The following is a 23,164-nucleotide window of genomic DNA, read 5'->3' on the forward strand; positions in this document are numbered from 1 at the left end:
TAGAGGCACATAGCTCGTAGAGCTAATAGCTGTTGGGATAAAAAAGTTCTATAGTGGTGACCAAGCCTCGGTGGGCTGAAACTGCTGGAAGACGTAGTGTGGGCGGGCAGACTCCCCATTAGGTGGACCGACGAACTGGTGAAGGTTGTAGGAAGAACCTGGATGCGGGAAGTGCAGGACCAGTCGCTATGGAAACCCACAGGGGAGGCCTTTGTCCAGCCGTAGGCGTCATTTGGCTGAAACAAACGAACAAACGACCTAATGTTTAACAACATTAACACACGTTTACTTAGAATGTCAAAAACAATGACAACAGAACAGAATGTCTACTTGACGATACCACCATAGATTTCATACGATTTGGTTTCCCTCAGTACGTTTTAGATAAAAGTATTGTCCATTTTATCACAAAAAAACATTGCAATATCTAATTTTACCGCAAAAGTAACAAATACTAAAATACCGGTAAAATAACGAAGCCACCAACTTTTGACGTGTATCCGAAACATGTCCGTGAAAATGGCAGGTCATTCAGGTCAATGTCATCTTTGTCATTGTCAAATCAGCTGAGAGAAGTGGGTGCTGAAAATTCGCCAGTTTCCCAGAAAAAACATGCAAAAACCTCCGCTATGCATTACTTAGATATTTTACGTCAAGCACCCACGCACCAGGCACGAGGTAGAATGTGATCTCTGGCTGCGTCCGGTTGAAAACTTTAAATATTGGTCAGTCTTGCGCCAGTCGTCGCTTAGAGAGGAGTTCGCGCGTAGTTTGAAAGATCGCGATGGCTTCGCTAGCCGTGTTTGATTTCGACCGTACGATCGTGGATGCGGATTCTGATGCCACCATAATAAGTAGATTGCGGGAACGGAAGCCGCCTCCGGAGTGGGAATCTGGAAACCATGACTGGACGCCTTATATGAGCGATGTAAGTCAGAATTATTATTTATTTTCTTTTTCTTGGAGCTTAAAGTTCAACTTATCGTTTGGTCATTGCATAGAGAAGCATGAGAGCTTGATATGGAATAGATGCCTGATTATTTGACTCGAAATCCTGGGTATAATTAGTCAGAGTCCATTTAGAATAACATTTTTTTATTTTTTTGGGTGCTTGAAGATTTCTTTAGTAGTTGGGTACATTTGTAAGTTATACTTGTAAGTTGTTATAATACACAGGTAAAGGCACTAAATTTCAGACCATAAACTTGTAGATATTTTTTATTTATTATGTAGGTAGGTACCTACTTGTGCTAAATTTTTTGGTAACTTACATGAAAAAAATGGTAAAATTTTAATGTTATTGCTAAAAATCTCTAAAAATCTTAATTCACATGAATCTCTAGAAGTACACATTGCTCATTTGAAATAATTAATTGGTGAAATTTATAGTAAAAGAGAAATTAATAAACTATTGTTTCAATATACTAATAATCAATGTTGGTTTTTAAAAACTTGTTGACTTATTTCTATGTATCCCAGGACCTATGTGTCATTATACAAAAATTAATCAAAATCTGTTTAGCAATTTAGATGTCACATCATCATCAGTATAGCAATCCTGACATAGACTTAGACCCCAATATCCTTGTTTTTGGACCTTCAAAATATGCTGGGAACTATGTTCCCACTTCCTTAAAAAGGGTTAAAAGGTACCTCACTTAATCAAAATAGAACAATGCATTACAGAATAGGTACATTATACACAGATTCCATTAGGAAGTGATAAAACCTGAACTTGCAATTACAAATCCTTATCAGTGATAAGCCATTAGTACCATTTCAGATAATAATGGTGCCAATGTTTGTATTTGCTGTGCTAAGCTGTGGGCAGTGTGTAGGAAGCATAACCTGAGTAAATAGGCTTTATAACCTAAGGAAATATTGATATACAAATAAGCATAACTGCTATTTGAGTAAACTCATACCTGACCTGAGACATGCTCTTAGCCATGGGATAATACTAGCTTTTTCTCGTGGCTTTGCCCGCGTGAAATTTAGCTTGTCACAGATTGTCATAAATTATAGCCTAATGTTATTCTGGGTTATAAACAATAATACTGTAAAGTTTCATCAAAATCTTTTCAGTAGTTATTGCGTGAAAGAGTAACAAACATCCAGACTTTCGCATTTATAATAATATTAGTAGGATACAAATAAGTATAACTGCTATTGGAGTAAACCCAAACCTGAGACATGCTCTTAGCCATGGGGCTAGATTTACGATAATACTAATTTTGCCAACGGCTTCGCTCGCGTGAGAATGATTAAAATAATATTTCCCGTTTTTGCAACATTTTTCTTTACTGCTCCACCCCTATTGCCTGTAGGGTGATGTTATGTAGACAGCCTAAAGCCTTTCTCGATAAAATAGGCTATCCAACACAAAAATACTTTTTAAATAGGTACCAGTACTTCCTGAGATTAGCGCGTCCGACAGCTTTATAATATTAGTATTGTATAGATAAGAAAGCTGATAAAGGTAGCAGGAAGACGCTGGATGCAGACCGCTACCAACCGTGCGTGCGATGTGGAAGTCATTAGGGGAGGCCTATGTTTAGCAGTGGACGTCCTATGGCTGAAACGATGACGATGATGATAGATGAGAAAGTAATTTTTATATCGCAGAAAGAGTTAGTTCGTTACAGTCAAATGACGTCCATTGCTGGATAAAGGCTTTTCCTAAGCATTTCCGTAACAAACGGTCTTGCGCTGCCTGCATCCAGGTGTTACCCGCGACCTTCACAGAAAGTATGACTATTTCTTTTTCCCCATGGAATGCCTAGTGTGTAATAATCAGTTAGATAGATAACAGATAAACTTTGAAATCAATGACTTAGGTACAATGTCTTGTGTTTAACGGACAAATATTTGTGCCGTATGGGATACAATTTGCGCCTACTAGCTTTGTAATTCAGTTTGCCGACAATTTTAGTCGATAGGTAGCTAATTTTATTATTGTTATTTAGGTGATTTCATAGTGTCTACTTCTCCTGACAATGAAATCTACACTAATATTATTAGAGGAAAGATTTGTTTTTTTGTTTGTATTGAATAGGCTACGAAAGTATTGGACCGGTTAGAAAAACTCTTTCACCATTAGAACTCTACATTAATTTTGTTAAAGTGGTAGGATTAATACTGGGACGTGTAAACGTGCCTTTTATTAAAAACCTACTTGCAAAAGTAAATGAGTGTTATGAGTTTTATTATCTAGGCTTTAAACAGAATATGGATAGATAAAGACATTTTTGACCGACCGAAATTAACGCGGGCGAAGCTGTGGGTAAAAGTTAGTTTTTTATAAAGTTAACCTTATGTAAGCATTTTACGTAACCCCACTCGTGTGTGCCTTTATTCTACCAAATTGTGAAAATACGAATGGCCGAATAGGCGAAACTGAAGCTTGGCTCGACCCCAGCGGTCGAGGCCGCGAGCTTGGCATTGACTTTAGCACGCGCTAGTTATAAGATATAGCGATTTTAATCACTTTTAAACGCACATTTTTTAATTTTAATCTCAGACCTAAATATTTATCAAATGGGTATGTACTAGCCTTTTGCCCGCGGTTTCGGGAATTTTTGGAAAAAAACCTATTCGGTTTTTTCTCGGGTCAAACTGGGTAGTTTGAGTAAAGGTCTACTAGATTTTAAATTAAATCGGTTCTGCTGTGGTTTAACGTGAAAGTGTAACAGACAGATGATATTACTTTCGCATTTATGATGTTTGTAGGTAAGTTACAATTTTCCTGATATGAGCCATCCTTCGAATTCAATCACGTGTATTCAAGTTCACAGTCACGCTATTTCACTGAAATGGCACTTTACCTTTTATGACTGCCTTTACGCAATATTCCTGATAATCCAATTTTTCGCGAATCGGCTCGTGTTTTCGAGAAAACACGACTTACGGAATTCAACACGATTTACGATCTACGATACATAGCGTTGAAAATTATTCAAGCTATTTTTATTTACCCCACAAGATGGACCAACGACCTCATAAAGGTAGCAGGAAGGCGCTGGATGCAGGCCGTTACCTGCAGGCCCTGGAAACGGCCTAAGTACTGAATAAATGATTTAATTTGTTAGTAACATTTTTAAATACAAAGAAGAAAGAAAGTTCTTTCGCTAGCAATTTGTGCCACATCCTATTCGCGTGTCACGGGCTCTCGTGAACACTTCAGGGCTCCATTAACATATCTGATGGAGAATGCCAGCTATGCTACATACTCGTAAATAGGCAACATTATGTGAACTATGAGCTAGAAATGTGAATTTGTAGCGATAAAGCACTTAATAAATAATTAAATGTACCTACCTACCAAGGCAGGCGGCGCAGGACCGGTCTTTGTGGAAATCCTTGGGGGAGGCCTTTGTCCAGCAGTGGACGTCTTTCGTCTGAAACGAACGAACCTACCTATGTAAGATGGACCGACGACATTATAAAGGTAGCAGGAGGGCGCTGGACGCAGGCCGCTACCAACCGGGCAACATGGAAAGCATTGGGGCCCTTGGTCCCAGGCCTATGTTCAGCAGTGGACGTCCTATGGCTGAGAAGATGATGATGATGACCTACCTAATGCGCTACCTCATCATCATTTCTTTCAGCCATAGTACGACGTCCACTGCTGAACATAGGTTTCCCCCAATGATTTTCATATTGTTGACCGATTGATATCTGAAAATTAGTTTTTTAGAACCTATTGTTTAGTATTAGCAATAGGTTTTAAAAAAAATAGTTTTGGCAGACCTGATGCTATTAATTTTTGTTGCAAATCGCATTGTACTTTTCACAAGATTTGTTATCCTGACGTTGTCCATATCTTACCTACACAAAACCTTCTTTAAAAACGTTTAAACTTAGCAATAGAAGACCATGTTAACCCTTACACGAACAAAGCAAATTCACCATGTATAAGTTATTTGGACCTTAAGACAATACCATAAAGTTAAAAATTTAGTGGGAACAATATTCCCACTTTTTTATTAAGGTTAAAAGACCTTAAGGCAACGATATAAGATTAAAAATATAGTGGGAAATGTATTCCCACGTCCTTATTAAGGTTAAAGGAAAGCAAAAGCGAATTTAATCATTATAATCTCAATATGAATGACGTGCGAACTCGGCCTTCGAGTAGAAATAGTTCGTCCAAAAATAGTTTATTATCGCTTCCTGAAAACGCAATCTAAATTGAACTGTGGTCAAATACACAAGTTACTTAAAATAACTTGAAGGGCGAAAGAAACGCACATTTTTCATTGAAAGTTTCTACGAGGCGAGAGTCTGAATAGCCACTTACAGGGCAGATTTTTACCATCCTAGACTGAGCTTACTATGGGCCTCATAAGAAGGCTCAAGGTCACCCAAAGGGCGATGGAGCGGGCTATGCTCGGAGTTTCCCTGCGTGATCGAATCAGGATCGTGAACCAATCGAGATCCGCAGGAGAACCAAAGTAACCGACATAGCTCGCAGAATTGCTAAAATAAAGTGGCAGTGGGCGGGGCACATAGCTCGTTGAGACGATGGCCGTTGGGGCAGGAAAGTTCTCGAGTGGCGACCACGGGCTGGAGGACGTAGCGTGGGCAGGCCTCCTACTAGGTGGACTGACGATCTGGTAAAGGTCGCGGGAAGAGCCTGGATGCGGGCAGCGCAGGACCGTTCATTGTGGAAAACCTTGGGGGAGGCCTTTGTCCAGCAGTGGGCGTCATTTGGCTGAAACGAGACTGAGCATCTCACTTGAAGATCAGGTGCGGTTGCGGTCAAATACCTGCCTTGCTCTGCATAAAAAAGTAGTAACTTAGATATACTCGTATGTAGTCAATGACATAATCTTAGTATCTAGTTAATCAAAGGTATTTTATTGTTTAAAACACTTGCTTCTTCTTCCGTTCTTCAGTTTGTCACAGAAAGATAATCTACTTACTTAGCTTAGTATGCAAGTCACTCAGGAATAATAAAGCTTCTGGTACTGCTATAAGATTTTCAAAATCATTTCAGTTTTTGTAGACAAAACAACAAAACTTACATTGCGTAAAATTAATCATGGACTTTATTTCTTTAGTCTAGATCAGTGTTCTTCAACCTTTTTCATGACGCGACCCCCCTAGTATGCAAAAATTTTTTGCGACCCTCCGACCGTCCGCTTTTTTTTCATGCCTTTTACAAAGATGTTGTAGGGACCGAATTCTTCAATCTATACAACATTTATGCATTTGCATAATTAGATTTCGGATAAATCTAGCTTTTAAACTTCTCTGGCTTTTTTGCTAAGGTAGTTTTTACGACCTCTCGCGACCCCCCTATAGACGCTTTGCGACCCCCCAGGGGGTCGCGACCCACAGGTTGAAAAACACTGGTCTAGATAAAGATAAAATATTTATTATAAACTCTGACAGAGTTTCTTCCGCCACTTCTCCTCGGCTCTCCGAAACGTGTACCTACATTATGAATATTAAGTCAACATTATATTGGTTTCTTTACGGTGTCTAAGTAGTCGTAAGTTTTGGACTTCAACTTTCCAATTAAATAGTTAACCACATAATAATCCCACAGGTATTCGAGCACGCCTACTCAGCAGGGCTGCACCAAGACGACATCCTGGACTCTATCGGCTCCATGCAGCCCACCCCTGGCATGGAGCGGTTGCTGTCGACCCTGGCTGCTGAGGGCTGGGACATTCTGCTGGTGACTGACGCGAATAGCGTCTTTGTGAAGCATTGGCTGAAGGTGCATGGTTTAGAGGTAAGTTAAGTGAATGTTTATCCCAAGAAATGTTTTTCTTATGCAGAAGAAGGCAGGCATTTTACCGCAATCACACCTGATATTTATTGATCATGAGACACCTATTCATGCCTTGAAGAAGCCCGGACTAAAGTTTAATTTAGTAGGTATGCATCTCACCTGGTCCAAAGACATGATCAGGCCTAGGGTGGAAGCGAGTTTAGGCGGAATCCTCAACCACAGAGGAACTGGCTATCATAAGTCCAAATGTCGGAACACAAAAACGCTGTTACCATTGTTGTTATGTTATGGCGACAGACTTAGGTAAGGTGGTCTCTCCCAATGATTTCCACATCGCCCGGTTGGTAGCGGCCTGCATCCAGCGTCTTCCTGCTACGGCACCTTTATGAGGTCGTCGGTCCTTGTGGAAATAAAAATCAATGAATAAAATAAAATATAGAAACCACGATTCCGTTTCTTTGTTTAAAATAATAGATAAAAACTAACCAGTGCCAAGAAACTGTCTCAAGCAGCTCGTGCCAAAATTAGTTAAATTAATTTAAATATTACGGACGGCACAGAAAGCTAAATATTGTGGTATTCTATGTAGGTGTACATAGGGGCGATTTTCCAATGAAATTGTTCAGTTTAATGTGCAGTCGATTGTATATCAATTGGAACCAGAATAGCTCCCATTGTTGTATTTATAAAACAATCACACGTATTAAGAACTATGCCAATATAGCGTGAAATATTTATTACCAATTGCCTTCCTAATTGCTATAATAGCATTGATATTTTCATCATCATCTCAGCCATAGGACGTCCACTGCTGAACATAGGCCTCCCCCAATGCTTTCCATGTTGTCCGGTTGGTAGCGGCCTGCGTCCAGCGACTTCCTGCTACCTTTACAATGTCGGTCCACCTTATGGGTGGACGTCTCCACTCTAAAACCTTGCTGCCCCATCGGCCGTCAGTTCTGCGTACCTAAAATAGTAAGCTGAAGTCGCAATGGGCAGGGCACATTGTGTGCCCTGCCCATTGCGACTTCAGCTTACTATTTTAGGTATGAGGAAAACCAGGGATAATCTGATACAGAAAGTTATTTTAGGAGTGGAATAAGGATAACAGGTCATTTAGACCCCAAAGCAGAAGCACGACCTGTTCTAATTCACCTCTGGCAAATGGAGGGTTTGGTCTACACACCTCACGCTGGCCAGACAGGTTGGGGAGGCCTGATGTTCGCATATTTTGCCCCTTAGTCAACTTTCTAGAGAAGAACCATAACTTCGAAGTTCGAACTCACCCTATATGCGGGTCCAATGACAGTTTAACTTTCCCCCGGGACAAACTTGACCTTCACTGGTTGGTTATTGGCGGTCAAGCTGTAGATCCTGGCTACACAGGAGTTGCAGCGGTGGGAACGAGAGGTGGGAATAGTCCCGTTTCTAGGGAAGAATGTGGTACTATTTATCTACCAATAAGAATTGGTATTATAGCGCAAATACTTTATGCGGAAAATTGTACAATTCGAAGCGCTACGCGCTAGCTCGCACACCGAAGTATGGGCGACACACGGATGGGGGAAGGAAAAAGTAATCGAGATGGTGTTCACACTAATATATAGTCCAGTCAAATTAGACATGAACCGTTACCACATAAACGGTGACTCTTAGGAAAAAGGGGTAAAGACAATTTTAATAGATCATTTTATGATCTACTATTATTTCTTATCTATTTTTATGATAAATTTACTACTTGGCCAAAAAATGCAAAAAACTTGGGACTTCGAGAACTTTTTTTTTAAATGACGGATCGTCGGGGACTTTTGACATTTCATTTAGGATGGTGTTCTCAACATTCACACAAATTTTCAGCTCTATGCGAATTATTATAACCTGGACTGTCTAACTTGGTCGGGCTAAAAGAGTGACCATAGAGTTACAAGTAGAGTAGTAACGTGTGCATATAAGAGCTCTTAAACATAATAGACACGAAAACTTCGTATCTTAGAAACTCACGGTGCAGTCCTTCGTCAAAGTTGCACCCATTTTTCGATAATTAAAGATGACAGACGACATTGAGGTTGATCATTTTATATTCGACGTCGACAACACATCATGATACAATGCTGAGTCGAGGCACGAGGCGATATCACATTGGATTTATGTGTAAGACCGTTATGAAGAAAACACTTTTTTGACTCTTCGGATCATCGAATCTCAGAAACGCTGACTCTTAGGAGAAAGTGTATAGACAATTTTGATAGATAATTGTATGGTCTTAAACCTTGTCATACATATTTTTGTGATAAAACTTACCGTTTGGCTGAAAATCTCAAAAACCCGTATTTTTTAAGTTTGACCTTGAATTTTTTTTTTAGCACACGTCGGATCGATGGGGACTTTTCACAGTTAATTCATAATGGTGCTCCGAACATTCGTACCAATTTTCAGCTGTATGCGAATTATTGCAGGGTTCATGTCTAATTTGACTGGACTATATATTAGTGTGAACACCATCTCGATTACTTTTTCCTTCCCCCATCCGTGTGTCGCCCATACTTCGGTGTGCGAGCTAGCGCGTAGCGCTTCGAATTGTACAATTTTCCGCATAAAGTATTTGCGCTATAATACCAATTCTTATTGGTAGATAAATAGTACCACATTCTTCCCTAGAAACGGGACTATTCCCACCTCTCGTTCCCACCGCTGCAACTCCTGTGTAGCCAGGATCTACAGCTTGACCGCCAATAACCAACCAGTGAAGGTCAAGTTTGTCCCGGGGGAAAGTTAAACTGTCATTGGACCCGCATATAGGGTGAGTTCGAACTTCGAAGTTATGGTTCTTCCCTAGAAAGTTGACTAAGGGGCAAAATATGCGAACATCAGGCCTCCCCAACCTGTCTGGCCAGCGTGAGGTGTGTAGACCAAACCCTCCATTTGCCAGAGGTGAATTAGAACAGGTCGTGCTTCTGCTTTGGGGTCTAAATGACCTGTTATCCTTATTCCACTCCTAAAATAACTTTCTGTATCAGATTATCCCTGGTTTTCCTCATACCTAAAATAGTAAGCTGAAGTCGCAATGGGCAGGGCACATTGTGTGCCCACAAATAATACAAAAATATGTATGACAAGGTTTAAGACAATACAATTATCTATCAAAATTGTCTATACACTTTCTCCTAAGAGTCAGCGTTTCTGAGATTCGATGATCCGAAGAGTCAAAAAAGTGTTTTCTTCATAACGGTCTTACACATAAATCCAATGTGATATCGCCTCGTGCCTCGACTCAGCATTGTATCATGATGTGTTGTCGACGTCGAATATAAAATGATCAACCTCAATGTCGTCTGTCATCTTTAATTATCGAAAAATGGGTGCAACTTTGACGAAGGACTGCACCGTGAGTTTCTAAGATACGAAGTTTTCGTGTCTATTATGTTTAAGAGCTCTTATATGCACACGTTACTACTCTACTTGTAACTCTATGGTCACTCTTTTAGCCCGACCAAGTTAGACAGTCCAGGTTATAATAATTCGCATAGAGCTGAAAATTTGTGTGAATGTTGAGAACACCATCCTAAATGAAATGTCAAAAGTCCCCGACGATCCGTCATTTAAAAAAAAAGTTCTCGAAGTCCCAAGTTTTTTGCATTTTTTGGCCAAGTAGTAAATTTATCATAAAAATAGATAAGAAATAATAGTAGATCATAAAATGATCTATTAAAATTGTCTTTACCCCTTTTTCCTAAGAGTCACCGATTATGAGGTAGAACGATTCAAAAAGTTAGTTTTGATGTTCTCGTTATATGCACATGTTTCCACAACACCTATGAGGGTTATTTGGCGTATTTTATTTACCAGGTTTTCCCAGTAGGCCTTTTTTAAGATGTATTTGTTATCCTGTTCAATTCAAAACTATTTTAATACAGTTGAAGTTGTGGACTTTTGGAGTAGTTAACAGAATGCGAATTCTCCAACTTTTTGCATCGTTACCACATAAACGGTGACTCTTAGGAAAAAGGGGTAAAGACAATTTTAATAGATCATTTTATGATCTACTATTATTTCTTATCTATTTTTATGATAAATTTACTACTTGGCCAAAAAATGCAAAAAACTTGGGACTTCGAGAACTTTTTTTTTAAATGACGGATCGTCGGGGACTTTTGACATTTCATTTAGGATGGTGTTCTCAACATTCACACAAATTTTCAGCTCTATGCGAATTATTATAACCTGGACTGTCTAACTTGGTCGGGCTAAAAGAGTGACCATAGAGTTACAAGTAGAGTAGTAACGTGTGCATATAAGAGCTCTTAAACATAATAGACACGAAAACTTCGTATCTTAGAAACTCACGGTGCAGTCCTTCGTCAAAGTTGCACCCATTTTTCGATAATTAAAGATGACAGACGACATTGAGGTTGATCATTTTATATTCGACGTCGACAACACATCATGATACAATGCTGAGTCGAGGCACGAGGCGATATCACATTGGATTTATGTGTAAGACCGTTATGAAGAAAACACTTTTTTGACTCTTCGGATCATCGAATCTCAGAAACGCTGACTCTTAGGAGAAAGTGTATAGACAATTTTGATAGATAATTGTATGGTCTTAAACCTTGTCATACATATTTTTGTGATAAAACTTACCGTTTGGCTGAAAATCTCAAAAACCCGTATTTTTTAAGTTTGACCTTGAATTTTTTTTTTAGCACACCTCGGATCGATGGGGACTTTTCACAGTTAATTCATAATGGTGCTCCGAACATTCGTACCAATTTTCAGCTGTATGCGAATTAATGCAGGGTTCATGTCTAATTTGACTGGACTAATAGTAGTACTTGTGACATTATACTGTGATTGAAAGGAGTAAATTTCCGCAGAGTGATGTAAGTTGTCCAGTTTCCAATAAAAATATTGACATTTCCGCCATTATAATGTTTTTGTTGCTCTGCCAGCGTGTCACATTCTCACAATCACCGGGTCATTATTGAATGATGATTGTTCGAGAACAATGGTGATTCCCCGTGGGTTTGTTGTATAACATCCCCCGGGCACGTGGCATTGTTTTTTACCCGACTGCGTAAAAGAGGCCGTGTGTCATGCTAAAAAATTATGGTTGATAATCCTTGGGGGAAGCCTATTTTTTTTTATCCACAACGAGGAAGCTCTTGGCCTGTATCTCACCTGATGGTAAGTGACGATCAGGCCGAAGGTGGAAGCGAGCTTCACCCGGAATCCTCAACCACAGAGGAACTGGCTATCTTACCTCTAACTGCCGGAACACAACAATGCTGTTAACATTGTTGTTATGGCGACATACTTAGGTAAGATGGTGGTAGCTAGCCAGGCGGACTTGGAGCAAGCCCTACCACCAACCAAACCGAACAGAAAATTCTGCCCCCACTGGGAATCGAACCCGGGACCTCTGCGTTTGAAGCAGGTGGTCTAACCACTAGACCACAGAGGCGGTTATATCCAGCAGTGAACGATTTTAGGTTGAAACAATAATTTCGTAGTGAATGTAGGTCACTATCAGTGCCGTAACTAGCCTTTTATGCGCCCGGTGCGAGCTTTCAAAACTGCGCCCTTGAAAAATGCTCTTGTCAGAAATTACCAGAAATATTAAAAAATGTAACCTTTTTGAATAAAAAGTAACCTTCTAGGGGGGGGGGGGGGGGGGGGTGCGGAGCGATTGTGTAAGGTTGTTCATGGATGGAAAATGAATACAATTGATCATCAATCATTTACCTAAAATCGAAATTTTGACCATTCCATGAAGACCGAAAAATGACCGGTCGTATAAAAACGTTTCATGGATTTGCGTTTCACTATCGAAAAACATTGGCTAAAACTCTTTATAACAAATAATAAATCAAAATCATGTTTAAATGCAGTTTATGACATAATTTTTAAATTGTCACTATTAATATTTTTTACTGAATAATCTGTAAAAGTTAATTCTACAATTTCTGAAAAATCACCTAAAAGTAACCTTTTTATTAGTGTAACCTAAAAGTAACCAATGCAGTTCAAAAGTAACCTAAAAGGTTACAAAAGTAACCTTCTGGCAACACTGCGGCTATCTGAATGCGTGATTCTCGATGTATCGGGGAATCCCCGAACATTGGGTGGGACGGCGCGGCAGAATGGAACGTTTGTGAATCGTTTAGTTTTGTAAGTCATCCTTTTCACTCTTGTCGAACGATAAATTTTCTATCTATCTCTCGCACGCTAGTGCGTCAGTAACGCCGCACGTAGTTAATGAATAAAATCAAAGATAAAGGGAGGACCAATGAATGTGGCTGACAGCAATGACAGCGTAACGTGAACTATATGTACATCTCCTCAGCTAGATTGACAGATTTGCTTAGAACTTCTAAGTTAGAAGTGGCGCCCTCCAAATGAATATAGACAGAAATTGTCTCATAGTTACGGTATAGGTACTTTTGTTTGTGTATGTAATATTGCGAGCAAGACAAGGTGGATTTATATTTATCTGATGTGTCGTGACGTGACGCGTCAGAACTGTATCGGTTCTATACATAAGCCATCACAACACAACACGTTACGCACTAGTGTGAACGTTACCATCCTACTAATATTACAAACGCGAAAGTTTGTATGGATGATGGATGGATGTTTGTTACTCTTTCACGCAAAAATTACTGAATGTATTTTAATGAAACTTTACAATAATATAGCTTATACATCAGAATAACACATAGGCTACAATTTATAAACATATTGTTCGAAATACGCGGGCACCAGCTAGTACTAAATGTATGAAACCGACACCGTTCTGACGCGTCGTCACGTCACGACACATCAAACAAATATAAAACCACCTTTACAAGTGTTGTTGTTTCAAGATCGCTTGAAAAATTCCATATAGATCTAGATAGTACAGAGGGCGCGTCTACACCATATTCGCAATAAAACAAAATGTACCTACTAACTACCATGCATGAAACAAAACTAGATACTGGTCGGGTCATTTCTGCGCCCCTCCAGGGTCTGCGCCCTGTGCCTGGGCACCGCTGGCACCGCCCTAGTTACGGCACTGGTCACTATTAAATCTTTCAATGGCTTCCCGCAACATTAATTAACTTAACCGTCCATAAAGGATTAATCTATTAAAGTAGCCTATAACAATTATATGTGGGCGGGGCACATAGCTCGTAGAGACGATGGCCGTTGGAGCAGGAAAGTTCTCGAGTGGCGACCACGGGCCGGAAGACGTAAGTCAGGCCTCAGGTCGACCGACGATCTGGTAAAGGTCGCGGGAAGAACCTGGATGCGGGCAGCGCAGGACCGTTCTGACAGGACACTCATACAATAGTCACTCAATCACAGTCATCCCCATTTTTAGGGTTTCGTAGTCCTGACAAGGAAACCTTATAGTTTCGATATGTCTGTCTGTCTGTCCGAGGTTTTGCTTGGAAACTATTGGCACAAGGGAGCTGTAATTTTGTAGAGGTATGTATATTAATCACGCCGACAAAACTCCTCCCGTGCCGCTTCCATACCTCAGGCACTAAGTTAAGCGCTATTTATAAAATTTGAATTTATGTAGGTACCAGTGATTCTGTATCCAATCATTGACCTTATAAGGACGCCGCCATGTAGATTGTAGAGTTAGCAAAAGTATCGTAAACACACAAATTGGATGGTCCTTCTCGTGTTTGCCGACCGTACTCTAATTACTTACATTGTCTACACGTGATGGCTCGTGATGCCTGACGTCATTGGGCGTGACGTCATGGGTGTAGAAGTGATCTCACGTAAATCATAATCTATCTAAATAGTGATGAAATCTGTAGTAAGCTGTGATTAAGTTGGTTAGTTTTACAAAAGTAGGCTTACTTACCTATAGGTACTAATACACAAAATTTAATAATGTCTGAAAAAACTGTTCTCAAGTTTTTTTTTCGAAAAAAAAAAAACTGCCAAAATTATAGCAATTTCTCCAGCAGCGCAAGGTTTCAGTGTTGCTAACTTGGCTTGGGTATAAACTATATTTTTATTTTATTTTATTTTATTTAGGATAACAAACAATTGTACAATTCAGATATGCAGTAAAGTTATACATAGACATTTAGTTATTGTACAACCCGCACCGCTATCCCCATCTTACAAACATGCCTTGCCTCTTTGCACTACTAGCTGATTTATGGAAATGAACAGAACAATCAGTGGAGCCCACGGCCACGGATACCTCTATTCATTCCCACAAATCATTTAAATTGGAATTTTCCAAGTGAACAGAGTTATTTATATAAACAGTCAGACAGTTAACACAGCATAATAATATTTTATAACAATATTCTGATTTAAACAATGAATTTAATTTAATTAAATGAGATCTATCAGTTTTACTATTGAAAATCCACTAAGTTTACTGTTCAAAATTTGAATACTAAATTTAACAAAATTATAAAATTATAAATTTTACAATCCTTAGGTTTAATTCAGGTAGCTAAGTATATTAAATTAAGATATAAATTCCTCTAATTTAAGACGTACTTCCTTTTTAAAAGCTATTGGCGTAAGTTTAAACAAATCTATATCTGCAAAATATGTATTGTATGACTCCATAAGACGATGAAGTGGGGCACGCTTTCCGGCATTAGTTCGACATGATCTGGGCATAAATAAACGATGTACATGAGTGTCACGGATACGTTGAGACCGGCTAGGGACGCGATAATGCAATTGATTAGTTAGTTCATTACAGTCAAGTTTATTTTGACAAATATTAAACAATACACCTTGGTCTAAAGAATGTCTCCTAGCCTCGAGCGACGCGAGTGAGAACTTCTGCAACAGTACTTCATAAGAGGACTTCGCATGAAAACATTTGTAATTAGTAGTTTTAAGGAATTTGCGTTGCACACGTTCTAACTGATCTACATATTTAGCGTAGAGAGGGTTCCAGATGACACTTGCATATTCCAACTGAGACCTGACCAGTGATTTATATAAAAGAAGATAGGTTGATGCCTTTTTAAAGTTACTGCTAGCTCTTACAACAAAGCCAAACATCTGGAATGTCTTACTCACAACAGTAGAAATATGAACATCAAAATGTAGCTTAGAATCGATAAGCAGGCCTAGATCCTTTATAATAGAAACATTTTCTAGGCCAGTGTAACACAATTGATAGTTAAAGTTGATGGTTGACCTTTTTTTTTTTTGTATAAACTACACATAAAATCAAAGGATCTCCCTATCAACCATTTTACGCGGTTGCGATGTTTAAATAAATAAATAAATAAAAATTCATTTATTTCCAAAAATACAGTATACAGAGTTAATTACCGAGTCTTCCCGGTAAGTAGTCAGAGACACTTGTATTGGGAATAACTCGCTACTTCCCATTAGGATATCTCTAATTAATTCTAGGAGTATTAGTTCACTAAGTAAGCATTCACTTTGGTATGTAAGAAAATTACAGCAGTAAATTGTAATAAGTTATGGTAGATTACTGACTCTCATTCATTGACATAGAAAGATTGACGCTTAATGATAGTGATATAGATAATGATATTAAAAAAGAAAAGAATAGGATAATGCTCGTTATGTGTGGTTGTGTGTAGGAGTGTGAGTGTGAGTGAGAGTGTGTAAGTGTGAATGTGTAAATGTGAGTGTGAAGGTGTGAATGTGTAGTGGTTCTATATTGGCTCACATAAAATTCTAAATCCTATTCTTTGTCTTACTACCGATTTGTGTTCATAATAATCTCTCTTCATAATTTTATTTTTCATACTTTTTTTATTCATACATTTTTATTACTACCATCGGAGCTCATAACAGTTAGTAATCATAATTTTTTTATCAATACTGTTACTACCAAGAACCATTTAAAAAACATAATTTTTATTTTCAGATCTTTTTTCTTCATAACATTCATTGATCTTATTGTTTTAATTAATAATGTTGTTACTAAGAACATACTTCAACTCATAATGTTGTTGTTCAGAATAATTTACTTTATAACAGACATAATCGTATCTTTAAAAAAATCATGTATAATTTAATAGAGTAGATAAGCATGCAGAGCATGCAGCATGAAAGCAAGCATGCAGCATGCATTGGTATCTCCTCGTCTCCGGCGCTGTGGGATGTGCAGCCCTTCCGCCCTTGCGTAACGAGGCTCAGGCGCCCGGGCGAGCTGGAGCGGCTGAGGCTGGTCGCCGAGGCGCCGAAGGCGCCGATGGCGATCCAAAAAGCCGAAGCTGCGGAAGCAAGCATGCAGCATGCATTGGTATCTCCTCGTCTCCGGCGCTGCGGGATGTGCAGCCCTTCCGCCCTTGCGTAATGAGGCTCAGGCACCCACGCTTGCTTCCGCAGCTTCGGCTTTTTGGATCGCCATCGGCGCCTTCGGCGCCTCGGCGACCAGCCTCAGCCGCTCCAGCTCGCCCGGGCGCCTGAGCCTCGTTACAGCGGGCGAGGGCTGCCCTCCCTCCGCGCCTCCGGCTTTTAAATTACACTCTAGGGGTAGGGCAGACAAGACTACGTGGAGTCGGTTTTGCAGCGATTCGTTTCTGTCACGTTAGTTTTGTGGCACAAAATATTGCCTGTTTTGGACCATTTCAAATGAATTTAATGTTAAAATACGATTTAATACGAATATTGACATCATGATTTTCAATAATATGGATAAATACACTTATGAGTAATAAATTTATGAAAACAAATATTAGGATACATCATATTTATGAATATTATAGTTATTTATTCGAATGATTATGAGTTTCGATCATTAGTATAGAAAAATATATGAAAACAAATATTAGTAAAAACTAAGTGTATGATTAGTGATATTATGAATATCAATGATTATGTTTTTAAATATGTAGGTTTTAATTTTTTTATGAAGAATGATCATTATGATATCAAATTGTATGAGAAATATTTTCGGACCTTCAATGATAGGAATTGAAAAGTTATGTAAGAAAATGCGCTACCATGTGTAGTATATGTATTCGTTAAAGCATGAATAATATGAACATGTTCAAATATGTGTCTTGTCACGAGTCCGTCCTGTATGCCCTACGGAGTGGGTTCCTTGGGATCAGTATAAATGTATGTACTGCATACAGGGATCGTGTTCGTGATGGTGAGTTTTACAGTTAGGTTTTTAGTGGTGAAATTTGTTTAAATAATTCGTACTAGTAGGTTTTCAACCTCCTCATAATTAAGTGAATATAACCATTTAGTTAAGGTTTCCTTGCAAGTATGAGTTATCATTGGGTAAATATTCAGTAATTTATTAATTTTATTGTAAACAAAGGCAGACTGGCTCAAATATTGCCTTGTGGCAAAAACTGTACGTATTGTGGGGGCAGGCGCAACAGCATCTTTCCTTCTCTTGTGGGTAAGGTCGACATGAGTTAAAGATTTATGGCATTTCGGTACAAGGTTCAAAATATAAAGTTTCCTAATTGTAAGTAGACCGCTAATTTGATATAATTTATCCGTAGGAAAACGGTAAGGTTTAGAATACATGACCTTGATGAGGGATCTCTGAGCTCTTTCTAATTCAAGAGCGTGGGTTTGGCCTGCACCACCCCAGATTGGGATACAATATGTAAGTACTGACTGAGCTAGGGCTATGTAGATTTTGTTATTTAGTTTATTTGTCATGACCTGTCTCAGAGACTTAAAGACCCAAGTGAGCTTTCTGGTTCTATTGATTAAGAGCTCCATGTGTGGGTACCAACTAAGTCGCTGGTCAAGTATAACACCCAGATATTTGGTTTGATTGACTTTATCTATAGGGGGACAAGTACAGTTCAAGTTACCAGGGTTTCGACAATTGTGAATTTTTATTTGAAAATTACTGTTAGGTTGTGATTTGTTAGATGGAGTAAAGCAAATATAATTAGTTTTCTGGATGTTTAATGTTAGGAGGTTATCTCTGAGCCAGTTGAATATGATATTCAAGCCCCTCTCAGTCCGTACAAGAACTTCATTCCAAGTGTTGCCAGCAAACACCACAGCAGTATCATCCGCATAGGAGAAAATCCTCCCCCCAACATCCCGGAGATTACATAACTCGTTTATATATATTAAAAAGAGTGTTGGGCCGAGGACACTTCCCTGCGGGACTCCGAAGTTGACTGTTGCTTTTTCACTGATGAAGCTGTCAATTTTTACTTCCTGGGTTCTGTCCTCCAGGTAACTTTTAAATAGTAGGAGTGGAGTGCCTCTTATTCCTATATCCTCAAGCCTGCGCACAAGAATAGGCACAGAGACGGTGTCAAAAGCCTTTTTAAGATCCAAAAAGACTGTAAGACATTTGTTGCCTCCGTCAACCTCTTTGACTATTACTGAAGTAAGATCTAAAATGGCATCTTGCGTCGAGAGACCCTTCCTAAAACCATATTGTGAGTTAGATAGAATTTTAAATTTATCAAGAAAACTAACCAATTTATTATTTAAAAAGTTTAATGTTGATAAACCTAGAATAAAAGCTGTACTTATCCTAGTATAGGTATTTTTACAAGTCAATAAATTGCGAAGTTTTCAAAATTATACGTTCTAACTGTACCTAAGACTTGCCTAAAGCATTTTTAAATGCAGTCCGTTTAGTGATTATATTATTTTTCAAAAGTTACAAAATTAAGTAAGTATATTTCAATATTCTCCACCATCTTTCCAGGACGCCGTGACTTCAGTGATCACCAACCGCGCGTTCTGGCAGGCCGGCCGTCTGTACATCGAGCCGTGCATGCGCCAGACGGCCTGTGCCCGCTGTCCGTCCAACCTGTGCAAGTCTCTGGCGCTAGCACAGTTCTGCAGCGGTCGGCCGCCGTATGCACGAGTCATGTATAGCGGCGATGGCAGAAACGATTACTGTCCGTCGACGAATCTACCTCCGCATGTAAGTTAAATATAATACAATCATTTGTATTTGCTTGCGCGATAAATCTAAAAGTCTATTATAGCGGTTTGTTGTCGAAACCTACCAAATCTATGTAAGACCACTTATGTACCTGGAATTACGCAAATAAAGAAATTTGATTTGATTTGATTTGCGCCAGACGATCTGTGCCCAGTTCTCTACAAACTTGTGCAACTCTGGCGCATGTAGTCACAATATAACATTGATGCAATATAATATTACGAACGAATGTTCTTTTGTACTTAAATAGGTAGTTTTCAATTAATAGTATTATTACAAAAAATGGCACATTGTTTCATAAAGGTTTGCCACCTTATAAATTAGCAAAATACTGTTTTCCTTCATAATTTCCGACGTCCACTACTGTACCTCTAGCATGAACAACTTTCGTCATCGAACCGTTTGCGTATTCGACAATATTCGATACTCAACCTTCGAATTAAACGATAACGTGACAATTTTGATTCTCAAAATAAGTTTCGTGCAACCATTTCTCATACTACGTTCACTTTACGACACGTTCACAAAGGCGCTGTTGTAGTTTTCGTACTAAATCTTACCTCCCCAATGATTTTCAGATTGAATCGTTGGCAGCGGCCTGCATCTAACGCCTTCCTGCTACCTTTATATTATGGCCACCTGTCCATCGTTTTCCATCCATAATAAAATGAAAATAAATGTATTAATTCAGATTTTTGTTCACAGGCCGTGGTGTTCCCGCGCCGCGGCTATCCCTTGGACGACCTCATCAAGAAGACCTTATCCTCGCCGACTCCCCAGGTCAAAGCCAAGGTGGTCCCTTGGGAGCACTGTGATACCATCCTCCGGGAACTGTTCCCGGGGAAGATTGTGTAGTTTGTAGTTAGTGATGTTTTACAAGTAACTGTGCACCTGGCTGTGACGTCACATCGTTCGTGGCGTAGTGTGAGTTTACGTCAAACGCTTTCGATATCGACTACGTTAAAAAATATATGAAGATTTTAGTTCTTGAAAGTTTCCGCTAGGGGCGCTGTTCGTTTCAGCCGAAAGACGTCCACTGCTGGACAAAAGCCTCCCCCAAGGATATCCACAAAGACCGGTCCTGCGCCGCTTGCATCCAGGCACCTCCCGCGACCTTCAACAGAATGGGCCTCATAAGAAGGCTCAAGGTCACCCAAAGAGCGGTGGAGCGTGCTATGCTCGGAGTTTCCCTGCGTGATCGAATCAGAAACGAGGAGATCCGCAGGAGAACCAGAGTGACTGACATAGCCCGCAGAATCGCTAAAATCAAATGGCAGTGGGCGGGGCACATAGCTCGTAGAGCTGATGGCCGCTGGGGCAGGAAAGTTCTTGAGTGGCGACCACGAGCCGGAAGACGTAGCGTGGGCAGGCCTCCCACTAGGTGGACCGACGATCTGGTGAAGGGGCGCTGTAGAATCCGTCACACAATGTCACTTTTTCACACAGTCGATATCGAATGCGTTTCGAGGGGAGGTGCGCAGTAAATTTGACCGGGTTGTACTAAAGTAACAACATTGGGAGAAATCATTATCTTTGAGGCAGTTGATCTGCCAAATGGTTACTACTTTAACTTGAATCTAAAATTATGATGTACGTACAGTCAGCGTCAAATAGTTCGAGACACCCAAAGTAGCCAAAAAGTTCGCAACACGTCTTTGTTACAATGAGGGCTATCGTTTTTATACTTAACAGTTGGCACCCCTGGCAATTGACAGGACCTTACTCTACAGTGGCGCCATCTTGATGAGTGCAAATGCGATAGTCCTACCACTTTAGCGCTCACCAGTTGGTGCCACTGTCTTCGCTACTAGCAAGTGACAGGACCTTACTCTACAGTGGCGCCATCTTGATGAGTGCAAATGCGTTAGTCCTCCTACCACTTTAGCGCTCACCAGTTGGCGCCACTGTCTTCGCTACTAGCAAGTGACAGGACCTTACTCTACAGTGGCGCTAACTGGTGAGCGCTAAAACGATAGCCCTCATTGGAATAAGGTTGTGTTGTCACTTTTTGGCCACTTTGGGTGTCACAAACTATTTGACGCTGACTACTGTTTTGGTCCACGTGTGGTTTTGTTTTCCAAGGCAATGTATCATCATAAAATAAATAAATCATCGAGCCTCTCTGCCCAGTGTAGCAATAAAAAACCTCGGTAACCGCCCTGCCTGGTAAAACCACAGAAGTAATAATTTTCTGTGGTCTTATCAGCTCTGGATATTATGATTTTTCTAGGTAAAAAATGGTAAAGTCCGGTCGCCGAGCAGATAGAATTTCGTCCAATGACCCCAAGCTACCCATCCTTATCGCTTGCTGTCGCGCTCGCACACTCACTGCGGCCGCTCGTCGCACAGTTGCGACACCAATATAATTACGCGCGAGCGATAAGGATGGGTAGCTTGGGGTCATTGTACGAAATTCTATCTGCTCGGCGACCGGACTTTAGTAGCACTTAAAAAGTAAATTACTCAGATACTACGGTAACTAAAGCAGTAGGATATACAGTAGAACGCCGATTATCCGAATTAATTGGGACCGGGGTCGATTCGGATAATCGAAAATTCGGATAATCGGACATAGACTGGTATTAGAGAAAAACCAACTGTCACACATAGAATAAACTTTAATTAGTTTAACAAACAGATATATTTCTACTTGGCGTTATTGTAGAACTGCTACAATAACGCTCAGTTGAAATATATCCGAATTCCAACAAAAAAATCAAAAATTACTTGGTTTTAATTTTTTATATTACGCTTAGGACCGATCGGTTAATCGGCGTTCGGATAATCGACGTTCTACTGTACTTAAAAGCAGAAAATAGTCAATTAACTAGATTAATTAATATTCTTCCAACACATTCAATGTTATAAAAGAAAATTAAATATTGTAAGTTTGGTTCTAAGAATGTATTATAATTATTATGTACTGTTTGACATTATTTTGATATTTCAGAACATTACAATTTATTTCCGTCCATTTTTAATATGTTTAAAGCAAAATTCAACTTTTTTGTTTTGTAAAAGTCTCGTATAATTTTCTTATTTTTAACAATTCAGATTTTTAATGTAATGTCCCAATTTTTAATGTTTTTGTGTCAGGGTTACTGTTACATTGTTTTTTAAATAAAAAGTTTAATTAATTATTTAAATTGTTTAAAAAAAGCTGCAGGCACAGCTAGTGATAAAAAAGTTGTCAGTTTTTTTCTACTAATTTCTTCCATTTAAAAAACTTAGTTAATTTATAGTCAATTATTTTTAGTATTAAATTATTTTAACTTGATATCGTGGGCTAAGTCCTCGTGTACTTATTTATATTAATTTGTGATCTGAATAAAAAAATATTAATATGTACTGCTTGTGTTATTTTTCCATCAATGAGGGTTTTCGCGTATGAAAGATCCGCTAGATGGCACGATGTGGATGTGGGGTCTGACTGCTGCGTGATTGGTGGATTTTGACATATCTGTCAATGTCATGTCAAAAATAACCAATCATGCAGCATTTGGACCTTGCGTCTACGT

At 39.3% G+C, this 23,164-nt stretch overlaps 1 protein-coding gene across 2 annotated transcripts in view; it reads left to right on the plus strand.

Moving 5' to 3' along the window:
- The first annotated feature begins 552 nt into the window (after positions 1-552).
- The window catches only part of LOC135086029 (pyridoxal phosphate phosphatase PHOSPHO2-like), a 200,965-nt gene continuing 178,353 nt past the window's right edge, over positions 553-23,164 (plus strand). Inside the window, exons 1-4 of one of the 2 annotated variants that reach the window (XR_010260266.1) lie at positions 553-928; positions 6,554-6,742; positions 19,404-19,625; positions 20,352-20,657. Coding sequence is in view for 1 of the 2 variants with exons in the window: in XM_063980801.1 (XP_063836871.1) it covers positions 785-928; positions 6,554-6,742; positions 19,404-19,625; positions 20,352-20,501 (705 nt within the window). In the remaining variant the exon portion in view is untranslated. Of the gene's footprint in view, positions 929-6,553; positions 6,743-19,403; positions 19,626-20,351; positions 22,977-23,164 lie in introns of those variants that run through there. The other variant, XM_063980801.1, reaches the window with a different exon arrangement.

The sequence above is a fragment of the Ostrinia nubilalis genome, chromosome 30, assembly GCF_963855985.1.
Source record: "Ostrinia nubilalis chromosome 30, ilOstNubi1.1, whole genome shotgun sequence".
NCBI classification, from domain to species: domain Eukaryota; kingdom Metazoa; phylum Arthropoda; class Insecta; order Lepidoptera; family Crambidae; genus Ostrinia; species Ostrinia nubilalis.